The sequence below is a fragment of the Tachyglossus aculeatus genome, chromosome 20 (genome assembly GCF_015852505.1).
Source record: "Tachyglossus aculeatus isolate mTacAcu1 chromosome 20, mTacAcu1.pri, whole genome shotgun sequence".
Classification (NCBI taxonomy): domain Eukaryota; kingdom Metazoa; phylum Chordata; class Mammalia; order Monotremata; family Tachyglossidae; genus Tachyglossus; species Tachyglossus aculeatus.
In genome coordinates this window covers 1,672,745-1,691,345 of record NC_052085.1, presented here as the reverse complement: position 1 = coordinate 1,691,345, position 18,601 = coordinate 1,672,745, and the positions used below count along the sequence as shown (strand labels likewise).

Below are 18,601 nucleotides of genomic sequence, written 5' to 3'. Positions count from 1 at the left end.
CTGGGGCGATTACAAGGCGATCAGGTTGTCCCACCGGGGGCTCACAGTCTTAATCCCCGTTTTACAGATGAGGGAACTGAGGCATAGAGAAGTTAAGTGACTTGACCAAAGTCACACAGCTGACAATTGGCAGAGCCAGGATTTGAACCCATGACCTCTGACTCCAAAGCTCGTGCTCTTTCCACTGAGCCATGCTGCTCCTCTGAAGTCCTTGAGGACTTATTTATTTATTTAATGAGGACATCAATTATAAATCATCAATAAATAAATTTATATATAATAAATAATAGTCAATATTGATAAATAATAATAAATAAATAAATTAAATAAATCAAATTAAAAATAAAAATTAACTAAAAATTAAAATTAAAATAACTTATTTATTATTTATAATAATTTTATATTATTATTTATTTATTCTTTATAGTTTATATTTTTAGTTTATATATATAAACTATATATATGTATATATATGTAAACTATATATTTAGTTTATATATAGTTTATATTTATTATTCATAGACTTTTTTATTTATTTATTTAACGAGGGCATTAATAATAAATTATTAATAAATAAATTTATTTATGATAAATAATATTAATAAATACCAATACATGAAAATTAAATAAATTGAATTAAAGATAAAAATTAATTAAAAATAAGAATATAAAAATAAATTAAATAAATTAATAAGCGATAATAATAAATAAACAATAAACAATATACAATAAATTTATTTATTATTTATTCATATATTTAATGAATAAATAAGTAATAAATGAGGGCATAATAATAAATGATTTATTTAATGAGGGCAAGAGAGTGTGTCTACCAACTCTGTTGTAGTCTCCCAGGCACTTAATACAGTGCTGCACACTGAACCATTGGCTGGTTGATTGGCAAAAAATGAAGACAAACAAACAAGTTAATGTGCACTTTCCCTCTCTCCTCATCTCCTATCCCTCCCTCCACAGAGCAGGGAGGGAGGAAAAGGAAGAGAAGGAAAAGGGATGAGGGACTATAGGGGAGAAAGTCAGTCAGAGAGGGGGTGTGGCCCAGGGGAAGGAACCTGGGCCTGAGAATCTGGAGGCCTGGGTTCTAGTCTCACATCTTCTTCTGTGTAACCTTGGGGAAGTGAGTTAACCTTTCTGGGCCCCGGTTTCCTCATTTGTAAAAGGGGGTTAAGATCCCTGCTCTCCCTCTGCCTCTTAGACTGTGAGCCCTGAGTGGGCTAGGGCCTGGGTCCAAGCTGTTCATGCTGCATCTTCTCCACTGCTCAGCCCCGAGTACGAGTCTTACTAGATACTGTGATTACGTGGGAAAAATCTAAGTGCTTTTTCGATGCCGCCTCTGGGATGCAGTGAGTACTGACTCCCTTTCCGTTTTCTTTCAGGTGGAGCAGGTGCGGCTGCTGGACCGGTTCAGCAGCAGCAGCAAGTCCTTAACGGGGACGCTGTACCTCACGGCCACCCACCTGCTCTTCATAGACTCGCTCCAGAAGGAAACCTGGGTAAGGATTCGCCCCGCCGTCACGTGGAGCCCACTCATAACACAGCCACCTTCTTTAACCATTCAATCAATCAATCAATCAACCCACGCTATTGAGCGTTTCTACCGTACTAAGCGCTTGGGAGAGTACAGAATTAGCAGACACGTTCCCTGCCCACAACGAGTTTACAGTCTAGAGGGAGGTTACGGTCTCGCACTCCTTTCCCTTGCCTTACACCTGACGAAAGCATAATCACCGGGCAGTACTTTCCTTTGAAGAGCCATTCCACTCCCTTCTAGCCCGCCTCCTGGCCGTGGGGTGATAGGGCCGGGTGAATCCGTAGCATTCCCTGAGAAATCTGGGGCTTGCCTAGCAGGATCGCATTCCTCTTCTGTGGATTATTATTATTATTACCAATATTATTAACATATAATTACCATTTTATTTAATTTCACTTAATAGTAGGTATTACTATTATTAACATTATTATGACAATCATATTTATCGAGTGATTTATTAATATTACTTTATTAATATAGCATCACCATTCTATTTAATTTTACTTAGTAGTTATTACTACTAAGTAGTTATTACTATTATTAGCATATTATAGTCATATTTATCAAGCGCTTACTGTGTGCAAAGCACTGTACACTCAGCACTGTGGATCCCTCAGGACCTGCTTCTCTCTGCTCACCAAGGCCAGTCTTGGCTTCTGCTTGGGGCAGACGGTCAGTGCAAGCGCTTAGTACAGTGCTTTGCACACAGTAAGCACTCAGTAAATATGACTGAATGAATGCCCTGAGATTAAGGCTGCCCAGGCTTTAGTTTTCCAGTTCTGCACCCTCGATGATAGATGTTGGCCAGCCCTAGCAGGGCAAGGAAGTGGCAGGTTTTAGCGGTCTGCTAATGCGAAGAAATTTATTTAAGCTCCGTGAGGGCGAGAAGCCACCTCTCGCTTATTGTACTCTTCTAAGCACTAAGCACAGTGCTCTGTCCTAAGTTTAGGCACTCAGATAGTACTGTTGGTGGATGAATTGATGGGTCGATTGATTTACTAGTACCAAACGGGTGACTTTCAGACCGATTTAGCACGAGAGATCTTTTTTAATACAGTTGCAGATGAAACTGGGGATGACTGTAGCCGGGCCTTGAATCAGTATTTGTTCTTTTGGGATGGGAAAGTAGGAGTGTTTTCATGTCTATTTACCATTGACCCAGGACTAAATTTTGAGTAACTTGCGTCATGGAGCAGGAATCCAGGCTCTTAAAGGTCAGTTGCAAAACCTAGGTCCAGTCCAACAATCTTGTAGCTACCAGCCCTTAGCACATAGTAAGCACTTAATAAGTACCATAAAATAAAAATTGCCACACGAACCAGCTGATGATTTTACACACTGGCACGACTGTGTTTAGGCTGTATAAACAAACTTAGAATGGACTGAATTCCTGAAGCACAGGTTAAAAAGCGCAATAAATTATTTCGGGGAGGAGAATCTGTGGTAGAGGCCCTGCCATAAAATGTAAGCAGTGCTTTTAATAGCTCTCGTATGTGTGGTGTCTTCGCAAATCAGTTTAAGCCTCAGAGTTGTTGTGGCGGGGTAGGATTGATCTGAAACCCCATTCTCCGATATAGAGCCGTTCTTCTTCAAGGCTTATGTTGGACTCACCGCATGCTCGTACAGTCACGAGAGGCGTTAAAACGTTGATGGATTGCCAGAAGGCAGCCTATTTCAGCAGCTCTTACATTTGAAGTCTGATGTGTGTGTCAGGCAGAGGTTCAGGACTCCGTGTTGGTCCCGGTTCTACAGAAACGGGCCGGCCGTTGCCGAGCCTTACGTTCGGGAGAAAGCGTGTTGGGGCAGGACGGAAGCGAGCCCCATTGAACACATAAGAGTAGCCATTCCTCGTGCTCCCCATTGGAGCCGGGTGTACCCACTGCTGGGAGAGTGGCCCCGGCTCCTAATAATAATAATAATAATTCTGGTATCTCTTAAGCCCTTACTATATACTGAGCACTAGTGCAGAGCGCTGGGGTGGATACAAGCAAATCAGGTTGAACTCAGTCCCCATCTTCTATGGGGTTCACAGTCTCAATCCCCATTTTAGAGATGAGGTAACTGAGGCCTAGCGAAGTGAAGTGACTTGCCCAGGGTCACACAGCAGGCATGTGGCGGAGCTGGGATTAGAACCCGTGACCATCTGACTCTCAGGCCTGGGCGCTATCCACTACACCGTCCCGGGGCCCCCGGAGCAGGGAGTGGAAACCCGCGTTCCGGCAGAAAACATTTCCGATCGCCTCGTCCCGCCCACTGCGAAAGATGGGACCGACTGACGGTCTGCCCTCCTCTCTTCTCTTCTGCTGCCGTAGATCTTGCACCACCACATCGCGGCCGTGGAGAAGCTTGCCCTGACCACATCCGGCTGTCCTCTGGTGATCCAGTGCAAGAACTTCAGGGTCGTGCACTTTGTGGTCCCCCGGGAGCGAGACTGCCACGACATCTACAACTCCTTGCTGCAGCTCTCACGACGAGGTAGCGGCTTCTCGAGCAGACATCGGCTGGTGGGGTCGTGGGGAGAGGATTTCTAGATAGCTACCGGACCCCTTGGTGGTTCTGAATGAGGGACTGGGCAACAGACAGACCAGATCCCTGCCAATCCCACCCCAGGGAGTCCAGTCCCAAGAGAGCTAGGCAGGGGGTTGGCGGGGGGTGATGGGGGGGTTGTCTAGACAATTGGCAACCTGGGTGCTGCCAAGTGGGGATTTCAGGAGGCAACACCCCGAAGACCAAAAAGGTGCCAGAGGCAGACTGACCCACACCCAGGGTCGGGGCCCTGGATGCGTTCCAGGGGCTCCAGTTGGGCTGCTCCGGCCTCCCCTTGTTGCCGGGGGTTTTCCGGGGATCCCTGAGCTCCCTCCACCCTCGGATGACATCCAATCTCCTCCTGCCCTGGCCTACCTCTGTCCCCAAGGACTCATTGTCAGTCTCGTTTTCATGTCGAGAACAATGAAAGACTGCAGTAAAGAACTGGAACATATAGGAAGTACCCAACAGTGCTCACCCCACCTATTTTTTTTTTTTGGAGGACTTCATAAATCTCACTTCCTGGTTTTTCAGGATGCACGTTCCAGGAGCCTGCTTCTGAACTGGGTTTTCAAACTCAGCCGAAAAAAACAAATGAACATAAAACCGTTCTCCCTCTTTCCCTCTGCCCCAGGACCCGGGGGGGTGGAGGCGGGGGGTCATTGCTAGGTGTGGGGAAATCAGTCCCATGTCAGAGTGGAGGGGGCAGAGAGGGAACAGTGGGTCTGTGTGCGTGTGATATGTTTATGCGGGGCAAGTTCCTGAGAGCCCGTGGGAGCCGGCCGGGCGGCTGGCATAGCCGGTGGCAGTGTGCCACCAATCGGGCAGCTGTAGTCCCACTCCCTTGAAGCCCCCTGCCAGAGTGGGGAAAGGGTAGTGGTGTTTGCGGGGAGGTCAGTCTGGGGTTTGGAGCGCATGCTCCTGTCCTAGTGATTCTTGTGCCGCAGAAAGAGGATCGGAGTGATATGAGGAGTCTGCTGTGGCCCATCCCCTTTGAGCCCAAGGCCCTCGGGACTGTTGGGCGGGGAAGTCGGGCACCAGCGTGGCCTGATATCTCGCAAAACCGGGGACTCCCCGGAGCCATCTCTATCCATAAGCTATTGCTTTTGGGTGGCGTTCTAAAATGGGAACGGGTGCAATGTAATTTAAAGAATGAAAACGATCAGCCATGCTTAACTTACCCATTTGGACCCGTGCCAGGCTGACTTAAGTTGTCAGGGAACTCTTTTCTTGAGAAATTGCTTACGGCCTGTGGGCCCGAGCCTCAGTTCGAACCGGTCTCCGTGTCCTGGCCCCTGCAGTTGCCTACGATGAGCTGTATGCGTTTTCTTACAACCCCAAGCAAAATGAGTGCGAGCGGGTGCAGGGCTGGCAGCTGGTTGCCCTGGCTGCCGAATACCAGCGGATGGGGGTGCCCAACTCCAACTGGCAGCTGTCGGACGCCAACCGGGACTATAAGGTAAGGCCGGTCCCGGCCACACCGCCAGCAGCAGGGTCGGGGTGGTGGTTGCGGGGTGGTTTGGGGGTGAGAGGCGGGGGAGACCCTGTCAGGCCGTGCCGGTTTGTCGGGCCTCCCGCTGGCGCTCACCGATAGCAATGCGGAGCACGGCATCTGCGTTCCTCGGACGTCCCCGGGCCTCCCGACCGCTCCGGGCCCGATGACGGATGCAGCGTGTGGTCCCTGCAGATCTGCGAGACCTACCCCAGAGAGCTCTACGTTCCCAGGATCGCAAGCACGCCTATCATCGTCGGCAGCTCTAAGTTCCGGAGCAAAGGCAGATTCCCGGTGCTGTCGTATTACCACTCGGAAAAAGAGGTGCGTTGCATCCGCGCGGCCTGAGGCGGGAGGAGATGTCGAGCTTTGGGGAGGCCCGGGACTTCGAAGGCTCGGAAGGGTATTTTGCTGCTGATCGTTGGAGGGTGGTGCCCTGCCCAGGGAGGCCACTGACATCTCTCGCCCTGTTTCCGACTCCACAATGGGCTGGTTGGCCTACAGGGAAATACTCAAGGCAGCCCAGAGAGCATCTGGGGCCTGGAGGGGTTGCACTGGCGGAGCATTCCAAGATACTGTTTTCAAAACGGCCCTCACCGGCACCTTAAGGGGGCTCGTGGGAGAAGAGCATCTTGATATGACTTCCAGAGGCTGGGTGGGGATGTTGGAAGAAACCTTTGAAGAGGCGCTTTGTCCCGGGCCGGATACCTCTGATCCAGCTGGAAGTGGGGCCTCTTGTTTTCACCTTTCAACCGACGAGTGAGGAGCTCGGAGTTGCCGCCTCGGCTGTCCGTCAGCCCTCTGTTTGCCTGGAGGGTGTTGAGCTGTGTGTACCCCCCCACCCCCCAATTTCGTTTTTTTCCCTAGGCGGCCATTTGCAGGTGCAGCCAGCCCTTGTCAGGGTTCAGTGCCCGGTGCCTGGAGGACGAGCACATGCTTCAAGCCATCAGCAAAGCCAACCCGGTCAACCGCTACATGTACGTCATGGACACCAGGCCCAAGGTAGGAATCCCGCCACATCCTCAGCCAGCTCTGGCGGAGACCGGAGTTAAGGCGGGAGTGGGGGCAAAGCCACCACCTTGCCGTTTTGGGGGAGACTCCGCCTAGGCCAGGGGTGACGAGCCGTCATCGGGCATCACACATGGGAGGTGGCGTTCTCGGTCCTGGAGCTGGCGGCTAAAATGGAGTCTTCTCACGTGAAGGTCGGGACACTTTGGGCGTCGGGATCTGGCTAAAATACTGAGTAGATTGAGAGGAAGGCTTCTCACCCCTCTCCCGTCATCCTCCTCTTCTGGGAGCGTGGCTGGCTGGCAGATGGAGCTCTGTCCTCATCCCTCTCTACCCCTTCTCCCCTCCCCTCTGCCCCCCACCAGTTCAGGGGGTTTGGGGTAGGAGGATTTTGAGCTCGCCTTCGGAAGTTGGCTTAGTGGGTAACGGTCGAGATCCTACACTTGGAGAATTTGCCCGCTCAGAGGGCCCAGGTGTCCAGAATAACCAAATGACGGCTCTACTCCGTGCAGAGGTTTGGGTCACCCCGCACCAGACGACGGTCAGTCACGACCGCGTAAATTGATCATGGCCCCAGGTAAGGTGGGAAGCGTGCTGGGGATGCCAGCTCCCTGCCACGGCCCCCACAGGAGCCGTAGCCACGTGTTGGCCAGAAAGGACGGCCCCCTGGCCTCCATCGCTTCCTGGGGTGGCCCGCGTGGAGATCCGATACCAACGTGAAGCAGTAGATCCTTAAATAGATGTGAGCAAGACATATCAGACAACAGCTCGTGACTTTTAACCCTAGGAAAACTATTAAACAAGAATCGAAGAATAGTAATGCTGAACAAGAACATCTTCCATCTGGTTGGCAGTTTTTATGCCGCAGTAAATTTGGGCAAAAACGGGGGAGACGGGTCTATGTTTTTGGTTTGGTTTTTTTTTTTTTTCCATTTTAATAAGCAAGCAGAAACACACAGCTCCCGTCTACCCCAGAAATTAAAGTCATTCTGGCTTTACAGTTGGCAGTGAACGACCTAATGATACTTTTGATTTTTGTTCCAGCGTCCCGAGCAGAGCTGGAAGGCAACCCAAACGAACATTGGCAGAGTTCTAGTGAGAATCTCCTCAAAAATCTGGACAGATGAGAAAAAGAGAGAGAGCGATGAGAGAGCACAAGCGAGCAGTTCTGAGCCCAGTAACGTTTCCAGGCAGTTTTATGGCAAGGTGGTAGTTTAGCCATTGTAGAGACCGTCCCCACCCCTTTCCCTCCGCTCCCCGGGGCTGCGTGACGAGAGGTGGAGGGAGTCAAGGCACCCAACCGACTTTCTGACTGAGATTTTTGCATCGTCCATCGGAAGAAGCGGCACGAGCTTCCAAGCCGCCCGATGTGTAGGAAACCGTCCTCTGTTAAATAACTGTTTCAGGATTTAGGGTATCGGGGACATTTCCAGCAAGGAAGTGTTTGGGCTTTTTTTTTTTCTTTATTTGGGTAACTAGTGGGTGGATCAGAGAAGCAGCGTGGCTCAGTGGAAAGAGCCCGGGCTTTGGAGTCAGAGGTCATGGGTTCAAATCCCAGCTCCGCCATTTGTCAGCTGTGTGACTTGGGGCAAGTCACTTAACTTCTCCGGATCTCAGTTACCTCATCTGTAAAAATGGGGATGAAGACTGTGAGCCCCCGGTGGGACAACCTGATCACCTTGTAACCTCCCCAGCGCTTAGAACAGTGCTTTGCACATAGTAAGCGCTTAATAAATGCCATCATTATTATTTATTATTATTGATGAGCAGCAGTATGGCTTAGTGTCGGAGAGTCGGAAGAACCTGGGTTCTAATTCCAACTCCACTGTCTGTTTGCTCCGTAACCTTGGGCAAGTCACTTAACCTCTCTGGGCCTCAGTTACCTCATCTGTAAAACGGGGATTAAGAGTGTGAGCTCTGTTTGGGCCAGGAACTTGGGTCCACCTGATTACCTCGTATCTACCCCAGCGCTTAGAACAGTACTTGGCACGTAGTACGCGCTTCACAAGTACCATAATTATTATTGTTATCAATTAACTAGAGCCAGTTTTCGATTTGCATTGTAACTGAGAGCTGTGTGAGGCGTTCAGCTGTCCCCACCCGTGTTCAGGTATATTTCTCACCCCTGTGGTTCAATCAATCAATCAATCAAGCGTATTTATTGAGCGCTTACTGTGTGCAGAGCACTGTACTAAGCGCTTGGGAAGTACAAGTTGGCAACATATAGAGGCAGTCCCTACCCAACAGTGGGCTCACCGTCTGAAAGGGGGAGACAGACAACAAAACCAAACATACTAACAAAATAAATAGATTAGATATGTACAAGTAAAATAAATAAATAGAGTAATAAATATGTACAAACATATATACATATATACAGGGTTGGTTAACTTTTTGCAGGAACTCTCACTCTGCCCCTTATAAATACCCTCCTCTAGATGTGCCTCTTTCTCTTAGCCTGAAGCCTGATAGTTTGCTAATGGAAGGCAGCGTGGTCTAGTGGAAAGCGCCCGGGCTTGCGAGTCAGAGGACCTGGGTTCTAGTCCCGGCTCCGCCACATGTCTGTTGTGTGACCTTGGGCAAGTCACTTCACTTGCCTGTGGAACCTGATGATTTTTGCATCTACCCCAGCATTTAGTTCAGTGCGTGGCGTATAGTAAGTGTTTGATGAATACCGTTATTATTCTTATTAATAATTAACTAGGGGAGTAGGAAAAACCAGCACTTATTAATGTCAGCGCTGGTTTATGACTGCACCGTGGACGGATGCCTTTGGGAAGCTCTCTCCTATTCATTCATTCAGTGTATTTATTGAGCGCTTACTGTGTACAGAGCACTGTACTAAGCGCTTAAGCGCTCCTAGCCATCCCGCAGGCTGGTGAATTCTGAGTGGCGGGGTTCAGAAGCAGTGACTAGCAACCGCTGGGGTTGGGGAGAGCGGCGTGGCTCCAGCGACAGATGTAGTAACGAAATCCATCGGGCCAGTTCAGGCCAAACTGTGTACGTTATTACTGTGAGGCCCAGATTGTAGGATCTGGGCCTCGATCCTGGATGCTAACATTCCCATTTGAGCACAGCGGCAGAAATGGGGCTGGGGTGTGGGGGCTGGCTTCCAAGAGCCAGCAGGCCAAAGCTGCCCCCATTGGAACCGTTGGGATCTGGTCAGATGGTTGGGATGAGCAAGGCCGGGAGTGTGGCTCCCACAGCCCCCCTACCCCGGTGACCAGCACCCACCAAATTCTGAATGGTAAAACCAGTTGAAGCAGGACATCTACTCCCCGGAAGACCTGTTTCTCTCTGATCAGTCCCCAGGGGGATAGATTAGAACTATTGCCCTCAGGGATTGGGGTGGGGGTGAGAGGGCAATCCCCAAGAGCCCTGGGAAATTCTGGGGGCTATATAGAGATGGAAAAAACAGCTGTCCTGGACGGACAAACCCAAGAGGGCCAAAGGCAAGGCCTGGCTCCTTGCCCTCCATCCGGGCCCAGAAGGATCCCCGGCACCATCCAAACCAAGCACTTAATACAGTGCAGTGCATTCAGTAGGTGCTCAATAAATGCCACTCCCCTACTGAAGTGGCCACGGAGGGTGAGGGGCAGCAAGAGTGGCCGGCCACTCACCCCGTGACTTCCCCCGGGGCCGGCAGGACGTCCTTCACTTCCACGAAGCCAGAGTGATTCCTGCCCCAAATCTTACCCAGTTTTTGTTTCGGTAGTTTTCCCGCTTTTCACCCAAGATCCTGCCACCGTTAAATTCGTGCGGACAGAACCCTCGTGTGTTTCACACCGTCCTTTCTGTGACATTCCCGTCATCTGACAACCAGTCAGAGCCCCGTCTCCGTCCCTACCTCCGAAGAAAAATCCACTTTCGGCCTTGCTTCTGAAGCAGCCACTTTTTTGGTGTCATTGCAGCTGAATGCCATAGCCAATAGAGCTGCTGGGAAAGGCTACGAAAATGAAGACAATTACTCCAACATCAGATTCCAGTTTGTTGGAATTGAAAACATTCACGTAATGAGGTCCAGCTTGCAGAAACTTTTGGAAGGTAGGGCTTCCTGCTAACCGGGGCTCTGGCCGGGTCCCTGTGTGCAGTGCGCATTTGTGGGTACAATACTCGTGTTAACAGCGGGCTGCTTGCTGGGATGATTGCCCTGAGACCTTCAGCATTGCACTTTGCTCCCTTAAATATCAGCTACATCTTCTTTTACGTTCAGCCGATGATCATGTTGTTGCCCTGAATGTCAAAATATTTTAACAGCTGTCTACAGTGGTCCCTTCATGAGTAAATTACATACTTTTTTTGACGCCGTTCCCCCGCCCTTTGACCCCAAGTCCCCCAGTTCCCTCAGAGGCGTGGTGGCCGAAGGAAAAGCAGAAATCATCGTCATCATCAATCGTATTTATTGAGCGCTTACTGTGTGCAGAGCACTGTACTAAGCACTTGGGAAGTACAAGTTGGGAACATATAGAGACAGTCCCTACCCAGCGGTGGGCTCACAGTCTAAAAGGGGGAGACAGAGAACAAAACCAAACATACTAACAAAATAAAATAAATAGAATAGATATGTACAAGTAAAATAAATAAATAAATACATAGAGTAATAAATATGTACAAACATATATACAGGTGAAATCACATGAATGTTTTGTTTGTTGCAGTCAGTGGTACAAGGGCCCTGTCCGTCAACGATTTCTTCTCGGGTTTGGAAAGCTCTGGGTGGCTCCGCCATATTAAAGCCGTCTTGGATGCTGCGATATTCCTAGCCAAAGTAATTTTGATTGCTCCTGACCCTATTAGGGAGTATCTTGGGAGGGAGGGAGGGACCGAGGGCGGGAGTAGGGAAAGGTGGTTACCTTGTTTGACTGTGGCCAACCCTATTTGCTCGTGTCCACCCCAGAGCTTAGTAGAGTGCCTGGTGCACACATTAAGCACTTAACAAATACCACAATTATTATTAATTATTTTCAACACCCTCATGGGTGCTTATCCTTTAGAAGCCGATTCTTCACTCTAGAGTTTTTCTGGTCATCTCACTCCCACAGTAGCGTTCAGAAAAACTGGTTTTTTTCAGTGAAGCGCACTGCAACTTGAACCTTCCTATCATAGGTTCCAAAATCGTGCTTTCCTTTGGATCTCTCTTTTATTCCCCCCGAGATGCGTAGGCTGGCTTAGGTTTCCAGGAAACGGCCCTCCCTCAAGGGGCCCCTAGACACTAAACAGCCCCCCTCCGTGGGAGTCCAGACCGCTGTGCCGTCCTGCCTGGGGCGCGGCTTCTGCCTACAGGCCGGACCGGAAGCTCAGCGGAGTGTCCCTTTGCAGGCGATAACCGTGGAAAACGCAAGCGTGCTGGTCCACTGCTCCGACGGCTGGGACCGCACCGCGCAAGTTTGTTCCCTTGGCTCCCTCCTGCTCGACTCCTACTACCGGACGGTCCGAGGATTCATGGTGAGGGTGCCCTCGGCGGGCTGTGCCACTCGGAGGGTTGTTCTGGCAGGGCTGCAGAGTCCAGAAGCTGGTTGCCCGAGCCGGGACGTGGCAGTGAGTCCCTGGGTAGGGCAACAGGAGGTAGCCTAGATTGAGCAGACATAATAATAATAATAATTGGCATTTGTTAAGCGCTTACCATGTGCAAAGCACTGTTCTAAGCGCTGGGAAGGAGACAGGCTGATCAGGTTGTCCCACGGGGGCTCACGGTCTTCATCCCCATTTTACAGATGAGGTAACAGGCCCAGAGAAGTTAAGCGACTTGCCCAAGATCACACAGCAGACATGTGGCGGAGTCGGGATTCGAACCCATGACCTCTGACTCCAAAGCCCGTGCTCTTTCCACTGAGCCACGCTGCTTCTCTTAAGACGTTGGAGAATGGGAGCCTCACCGCTGCTCTATTCTCTCGAGCACCTAGCACGGGTCCCCACGCTCATTAAATACCAGAAATGATTGATTAAACCCTGGGAGGAGAGATGGCCAAAATCCTTTTGTCCAACCTAAGTCAGATAAACCAGCACAAAAACCGAACTCAGTCGGACACGGCCGTCCACCAGACGGCCACCGAAGGGATTCGCTTCGGTGAATCTGGTGAAAGGCGGACGAGGGGCCTGAACAGTAATGGGGTGGAGAGAGGATGTCGCGGGGGGTATTGGAAAAGAGATTTGAATTGACAGCCTTCTTATCTGCCCATAAAAGAGGATGGGAGGTACTTTCTGAGTGAATGGGTTCCAGTCAAGCAGTTTGAACGGCCACCCGAGTTTCTTTGCGTTTCAGGTTTTGATAGAGAAGGACTGGATCTCCTTTGGACATAAGTTTTCCGACAGGTAGGCCCCAGTGTGGGAGGCGGTTCTCGAACGGCACATGGCGCTTCCTTGTCCCGCGCCCAGCCTGTTTGCCTGGGCTTTCTAAAACCGTTGCTTTGGGGGCAGGTGTGGCCAGCTGGGCGGCGATCCCAAGGAAATCTCGCCGGTCTTCACCCAGTTCCTGGAGTGCGTGTGGCACCTGAGCGAGCAGTTCCCGCAAGCGTTCGAGTTCAACGAGGCGTTTCTCCTGCAGATCCACGAACACGTCCACTCGTGCCAGTTTGGGAACTTCCTCGGGAATCACCAGAAAGAAAGAGAAGATCTCAAGTAAGATGGGCTCCACGGGCTGCCTGGGGCTGACCCAGCCGCCGCTGTCCAACAGCCCGAAGCCGGCTGAGTTTTTCCGTAGAGCCTGGCCGGCCCTGTCCGGACTGTCGGGGCTCAGGGCCTGCCTTCTCAGTTTTCCACTGGGTTCTGTTTCGTTCCCAAACACCTTTTTTCATCAGAAAATCGAGGTTTTCTGGGGCCTCCGTGGCCTTGGGGCATCAGGAAATGATGGGTGAAGATGCTAATGGTCTCCCCCAATGCTCCTTCCAGCATCTGTGGCCAGGATTGGCCAGGGCCTGGACTGGATAGGCTGACAGTAGCATTTCTTGCACCCCAGGCCCTGAGGAGGCACCCACAATGTGGCTCCTCTATCATCTATTCTGCCAGCACCACCCATTGTCCTGGGCTGAAGCCGTGTGAGGTTATGCTAGACGGGACTTGGGAGCCCCTTTCTCCCAGCATCACTCCATTGGGCCCCTCCTCTTTCCCCAGCAGATTCCTCTCTTTTCCTCCTCACTCTCCCAGTGAGTCCAGCCCCCTCCCCTTAACCTCCTGACGAGTGGCAGCCATGTCAGAGCAGGGGGACATTAAGGACACCAACCCTCACACTCAGACACCGCGCAGGCCAGGCCCCCCCGGCCCCCCCAGTGCCGCCACCGCGGCCGATCCCAGACCCCTCCATACTGCCGCCTGGGCAGGCGAGGACCCCCTGGAAGCCAGATCGTGAACCAAGACCCCCAAGTGTGGGCTAGAATATGGGCAAAGCAGGCCAGACACAACCTGCCCCGTGGAGAAGGGGAGGAAGAGGGAATTGTAGCAGGCGTAAACAGAGCATTTCTTGGATCCCAGCGGTTTCCGTGGAACCTTTTCTCCAAAACGGATTGCAGTGCTGGTCGGCGGGGAAAGCCTGGGAGGTGGGGTTCGAGCGTCTCTTTGCCGGAGGCTAGGATTGGGACCGAGGCTAGGGGTTAGAATCCCACTGCCAGTGAGCACTGCAATTGGCAGCATTTGGGAGAAGTGGGAGCTTGAGGAAGAGTGAGAGCCCTCATTCCTCTCTCCCACCCTCCCCACCACCACTGCACCCCTGCAACCTCGGCACCCCTTCCGGGGAAGTTCCATCAGAGACTGGGAAGGAATCCCGAGGTCCAGTATCCCCTCCTCCCACCCCCGGACCTCCAGGGAAGGTACTCGGGAAGAAAGCTCAGACCTGCAGGGGTGGGAGTGAGAGCGGGAGGGATTTGGGAAAAGCAAAAACCGGTGCGTGGCTTCTGCGGGTAAGATCTGGACATCCCATTCCTCCCGGTTTCATTAAGGTTGAGAGAGAAGACGTATTCCCTGTGGCCTTTCCTGTTGGAAGACCAGAAGAAGTACCTGAATCCCCTGTACCGTCCAGAGCCTCGGAGGTTCGTGGCCTTGGAGCCCAGCACGGTGCCTTTCCACCTGAAGTAAGTTGGAGAAGTCAGCGTCCTCCCCGTGTGTCCGAGAGAGCGGGATCTGTTGCGCTCATGGTTGTGTCTGCCTTCTGTGCGTCTCCTAAAGGTTCTGGAGAAGTATGTACCATCAGTTCGATCGAACGATGCACCCCCGGCAGTGCGTGTACAATCTGATTATGAGAAAGAAGGAGCAGAACCAGCAGTTGGAAAAGGAGATTCGAGAGCTGGAAGCTGTAAGTACTCTGAAACCTAAAGTGGCGTGGATTCGAAACCATAAATAGCCACGACACGTTTGCATTCGTTTCATTGGCGTAATAAATCTTCTACGTTGATTTTCCTCACTTTGAAGCCCACACTTACTTTATTTAAAGTCGGCAGGCGGTGCAGTTTTTAGTCCAGAGCTCAGTGGGGGGAAAGCCTTGAGGGCAGTAGGGCTCTTGCTCCTTTCTCTCCCTGCACCCATCCATCGGAGCCTCTACATGTCGCATGGCCGCAGTTGGCGTCTGCTCCTGGGGGCCTCATTCCTGGCCACTGTCTTTGAGGGAAATGGCTTCCAAGACCACGGGCGGGCTGGGGGCGAGCTGATTGCTGTGGGCTGTAATCAGGTGCGGTGTGAAGCCCGGGACAGTCAGTGACCCCCAGGGTGGGCCATAAGGCCTAGCAGTTCCCCGGCCATGTTCAATTGGAATGATGGAAAAACCGGAGCTCGGCAAAACCAAGTCATTTAGGAGAGGGAATTCAAACCGTCAGCGGGCCCAACCAGGCCTGTATCATTCACCCTGGATGTTATTGATGTCAGTGGTTCTGCCCGGGGAAATCATCTGACCTTTCTGGGACTCAGTTTCCTCAGGCGTAAAATAGGGAGAAGAGTCCTTGTTCTCCCTCCCTCTTAGACTGTGAGCCTCGTGTGGGACGGGGACCACATATCTGATCTGATTATCTTGTATCACCCCCAGTACCCGTCTCAGTGCTTGGCACAGAGTAACTGTTGAGTGAGTGCCGTCGTTATTAAGAAAAGACTTCAGCCCTGCGGAAGTTGGGGGAGTGGAGGGAGGAGCCAAGGAAGGGAGTCAGAGACTAGAATTTGTATCTGTTTTTAGAAATGCTGAGCATCATTTTTCCCATTTGGATGTCTCCCAGAAAATCAAGCAGACAAAAACGAGACGCGTGGACGAGGCCCCCACCAAGGAGTGTCTCCCCCCGGGCCAACCCACGGCCCAGCCGGGCCCGAGACCGTCCCCGTGCTTCCGGAAGGAGCACCGCCTGGGGCCCGCGAGCAGCGGCGACAAGGCCATCGACTGCAGCGACCCGCCCGACAACCGCTACCGGGACTTAGCCGAGGAGTTCTCCAAGGCGGATCCTGCCATCGTCGGCTTGGAATGTGGCGTGGCCAGGATGGCCTGCTAGCGGCCACAGCGAGCGACGGACACTGTCCCGCTCGGGCCGAGGCCGGGGTTTCTGAGGGCGGCGTGGGCCCCGTGGCCCAACCCCAGTGCGTCTCATCGGCCCGCTTTGCTAGAGTTGCCAAGAGCAGCCTGCCCACAACCCGGTGGGGGACGGGGGGACGGATCGGGAAGCGCTCCTCCCTCCTCCTTCTTCCCCCACCACCATCTTCCCACTGCCCCCACTCTCCCTCTCTCTGTCCTGAGGGAATTGGCCAGGTTGGTGACAGTCTGGGATCTGTACTGGTAAAGAGAAGTGAGGCCTGGGGGAGGATTTCATCCAATAAAGTTTGCACTACACACTTGAACACAGACTTCATTTTGGTGTATGCATTCACTGCAACCAAACAGGAACAAACCCCTCCGCAGCTAATTTTGGTTGGGCAGAAATGACAAAATGAGCTTGTAATTGTTTGGGAAGAGCTACGTGCCCATCCTCAACACGGTGTATGCCGGCCAGCTCATCAGAGGAGGATGGAGGGTTAAGTGCTGTAAAAATGTGTTTTTCAGGCTCAGCCGTAAAGTAAATTTCAACCCGAAGCTTTCCTCCTCGCTCTCGCAGCCTGAAAAGGGACTTTTTTTTTTTTTTGCCCCTCTCAGAGTTGGCTTTTTAGGTCTTTAAAGGACAGGTCTCCGAATTAGGAAGCGGAGCTGGAGTTGCCGGCAGTAGCCCCGTGGGACTACTGAGGTAGCAAGAATGAGAAACCGTCAGTCAATGGCAATAGTCCCACCTTGGGACTTTAGAGCCATTTTGTCACTTGCTGCCTAACCAGGCTGGGACCCAGGACGTTCCCAAGGGTCAGGGATGTGCACAACTTCCTTAAGACTCGTGTGTTTCCAGTGAGGGCATTTTACCCATTGTTAGCATGTCCCGTTGGCCGCCTGGCAGGATGTAAAGCGTAAAAGCTGTAGTACGCTTTATCCTTTGAAGGCGGTGATTTCTAGTATTTCTAATATGAAAGCGTATTAGAAATGAGTTAGGAAATAATGTTCTCTCCCTGCCGCCCATGCAGTAGTCTCCCAGTTTCACTAAGGAATGAGAAAAGCCGGTAGCTTGGTCTCTGCTTGGCTGCAGAGATTTTAAAGAAAAGATCCTCTCAGGCCAGAAAGAAATTTTTATGGTGGGCTGATTAGAAAGGAAAAAGGTTAGCGTTTTAACGAACGTCTTTTGCAAAAGGTTTCATTCGCCACTTAACTTTCTAACTTAGCCAGTAGGTAAGACACACATTTTTGTAAGTCACCTCTGCCCGTGCCCAGCCTCTGCGCGTCATCCGTGTGTCTGCCAGGCTGTTTTTCGGTAATGCTGAGTCGGGATGGGGAAACTAGTTTTTGCTTTTAAAACCGAATCCCCAAAGGGTGGGCGCCTTTTTTTGAGGGGACGTATAAGCACAAAAAAAGCCAGGGTCGGGGTTAATGCGTTCAATTGGGTTTTGCCATACTTGATAACCGAGTGTGGGCGCCCATCTTTATCCTCATCCGTGTTTGGTTCACGTCAGAAAGCCTCATAATTCGGGCCATGGTCTCTGTTTGGTAGAAGTTTAATGTTGGACCGGCCCAGAAGGCTCAAATCCCTCGTGGAGTGGGCTAGTGGGGAGAGCCGTCTTCTCGGCCTCGGGCTCTCTGTGTTTCCCAGATGATCGTCTCGTCAGACACGTCCCGCCGCCACTTACGTTTTTAAAGAGAAATCTGCCTCAGTGGCCACGAAAGTTCAATCCCTTTATCCCTCAAACGTCTTTGTTGTGCATATTATCAAGAAAGCTCCCTTCAGAAACAGTTGCCCGGTTGTACTGCTTGTGAAGTCGGTATTTTTCCAGATGTGCGATCCTGTCTTTAAGCATTAGAAGACGGAGTGTTTGTGTTTTTGTGTCTGCAGGTTTGCAGCAAAGCCAAGCTTTTGTGCCTTGTTGGTTCTGGGAGCTAACCAGTAGAATATGGAAACTTCCCGGGCAGGTTTATCGTGTTCATCCCTTGGGTTGCATTTGTTCTGTATCCATCTTACACACAGGCACACACCCACGTACGCACGTACACAAAATACGGAAGCTATTAGAGGTTCAGAATCTCCCACAGGGTAGAAGAGAGCCAAACCCAACTGTACGTCTTGTAAAATTGTCTCTCTGTTCGGTGTGAGGATATATGAAATGTATATTTTTTTTGTTTATTTTATTTTGAGCTAATTCAGTATGTAGGCTTTATTTTGGATGCTTTTGGGAAACTGTCAACCCTTTTCTTAAGTTAATTATTTAAATAAATCTTTGCTGCAGTAAAACGTGTCCAGAGAGTTATTGAAATGAACGGCGGTATTTGATGAGCTAAATCTCTTTTCATCTTTTAATACATTGCAGGACTACCAGCAGACAAATCTGAGTACCAGGCTGGCATTCATTCATTCATTCAATTGTATTTATTGAGCGCTTACTGTGTGCAGAGCACTGTACTAAGCGCTTGGGAAGTACCAGTTGGCAACATATAGAAATGGTCCGTACTCTACAGCGGGCTCACAGTCTAGAAGGGGGACAGACAACAAAACAAA

The 18,601-nt window shown here is 50.9% G+C and overlaps 1 protein-coding gene across 2 annotated transcripts in view; it reads left to right on the top strand.

The window, feature by feature from the left end:
- MTMR6 (myotubularin related protein 6) overlaps positions 1-18,337 on the top strand; it is a 29,015-nt gene extending 10,678 nt beyond the window's left edge. The window contains exons 2-15 of one of the 2 annotated variants that reach the window (XM_038761727.1): positions 1,395-1,511; positions 3,862-4,024; positions 5,377-5,534; positions 5,763-5,891; positions 6,435-6,569; positions 7,620-7,781; positions 10,487-10,619; positions 11,234-11,343; positions 11,895-12,020; positions 12,838-12,887; positions 12,993-13,193; positions 14,507-14,638; positions 14,733-14,859; positions 15,767-18,337. In XM_038761727.1, coding sequence (XP_038617655.1) covers positions 1,395-1,511; positions 3,862-4,024; positions 5,377-5,534; positions 5,763-5,891; positions 6,435-6,569; positions 7,620-7,781; positions 10,487-10,619; positions 11,234-11,343; positions 11,895-12,020; positions 12,838-12,887; positions 12,993-13,193; positions 14,507-14,638; positions 14,733-14,859; positions 15,767-16,033 — 2,010 coding nt within the window. In that variant the 3' untranslated portion in view covers positions 16,034-18,337. The remainder of the gene's footprint in view (positions 1-1,394; positions 1,512-3,861; positions 4,025-5,376; positions 5,535-5,762; positions 5,892-6,434; positions 6,570-7,619; positions 7,782-10,486; positions 10,620-11,233; positions 11,344-11,894; positions 12,021-12,837; positions 12,888-12,992; positions 13,194-14,506; positions 14,639-14,732; positions 14,860-15,766) is intronic. The other variant, XM_038761728.1, reaches the window with a different exon arrangement.
- Positions 18,338-18,601: the final 264 nt, after the last annotated feature.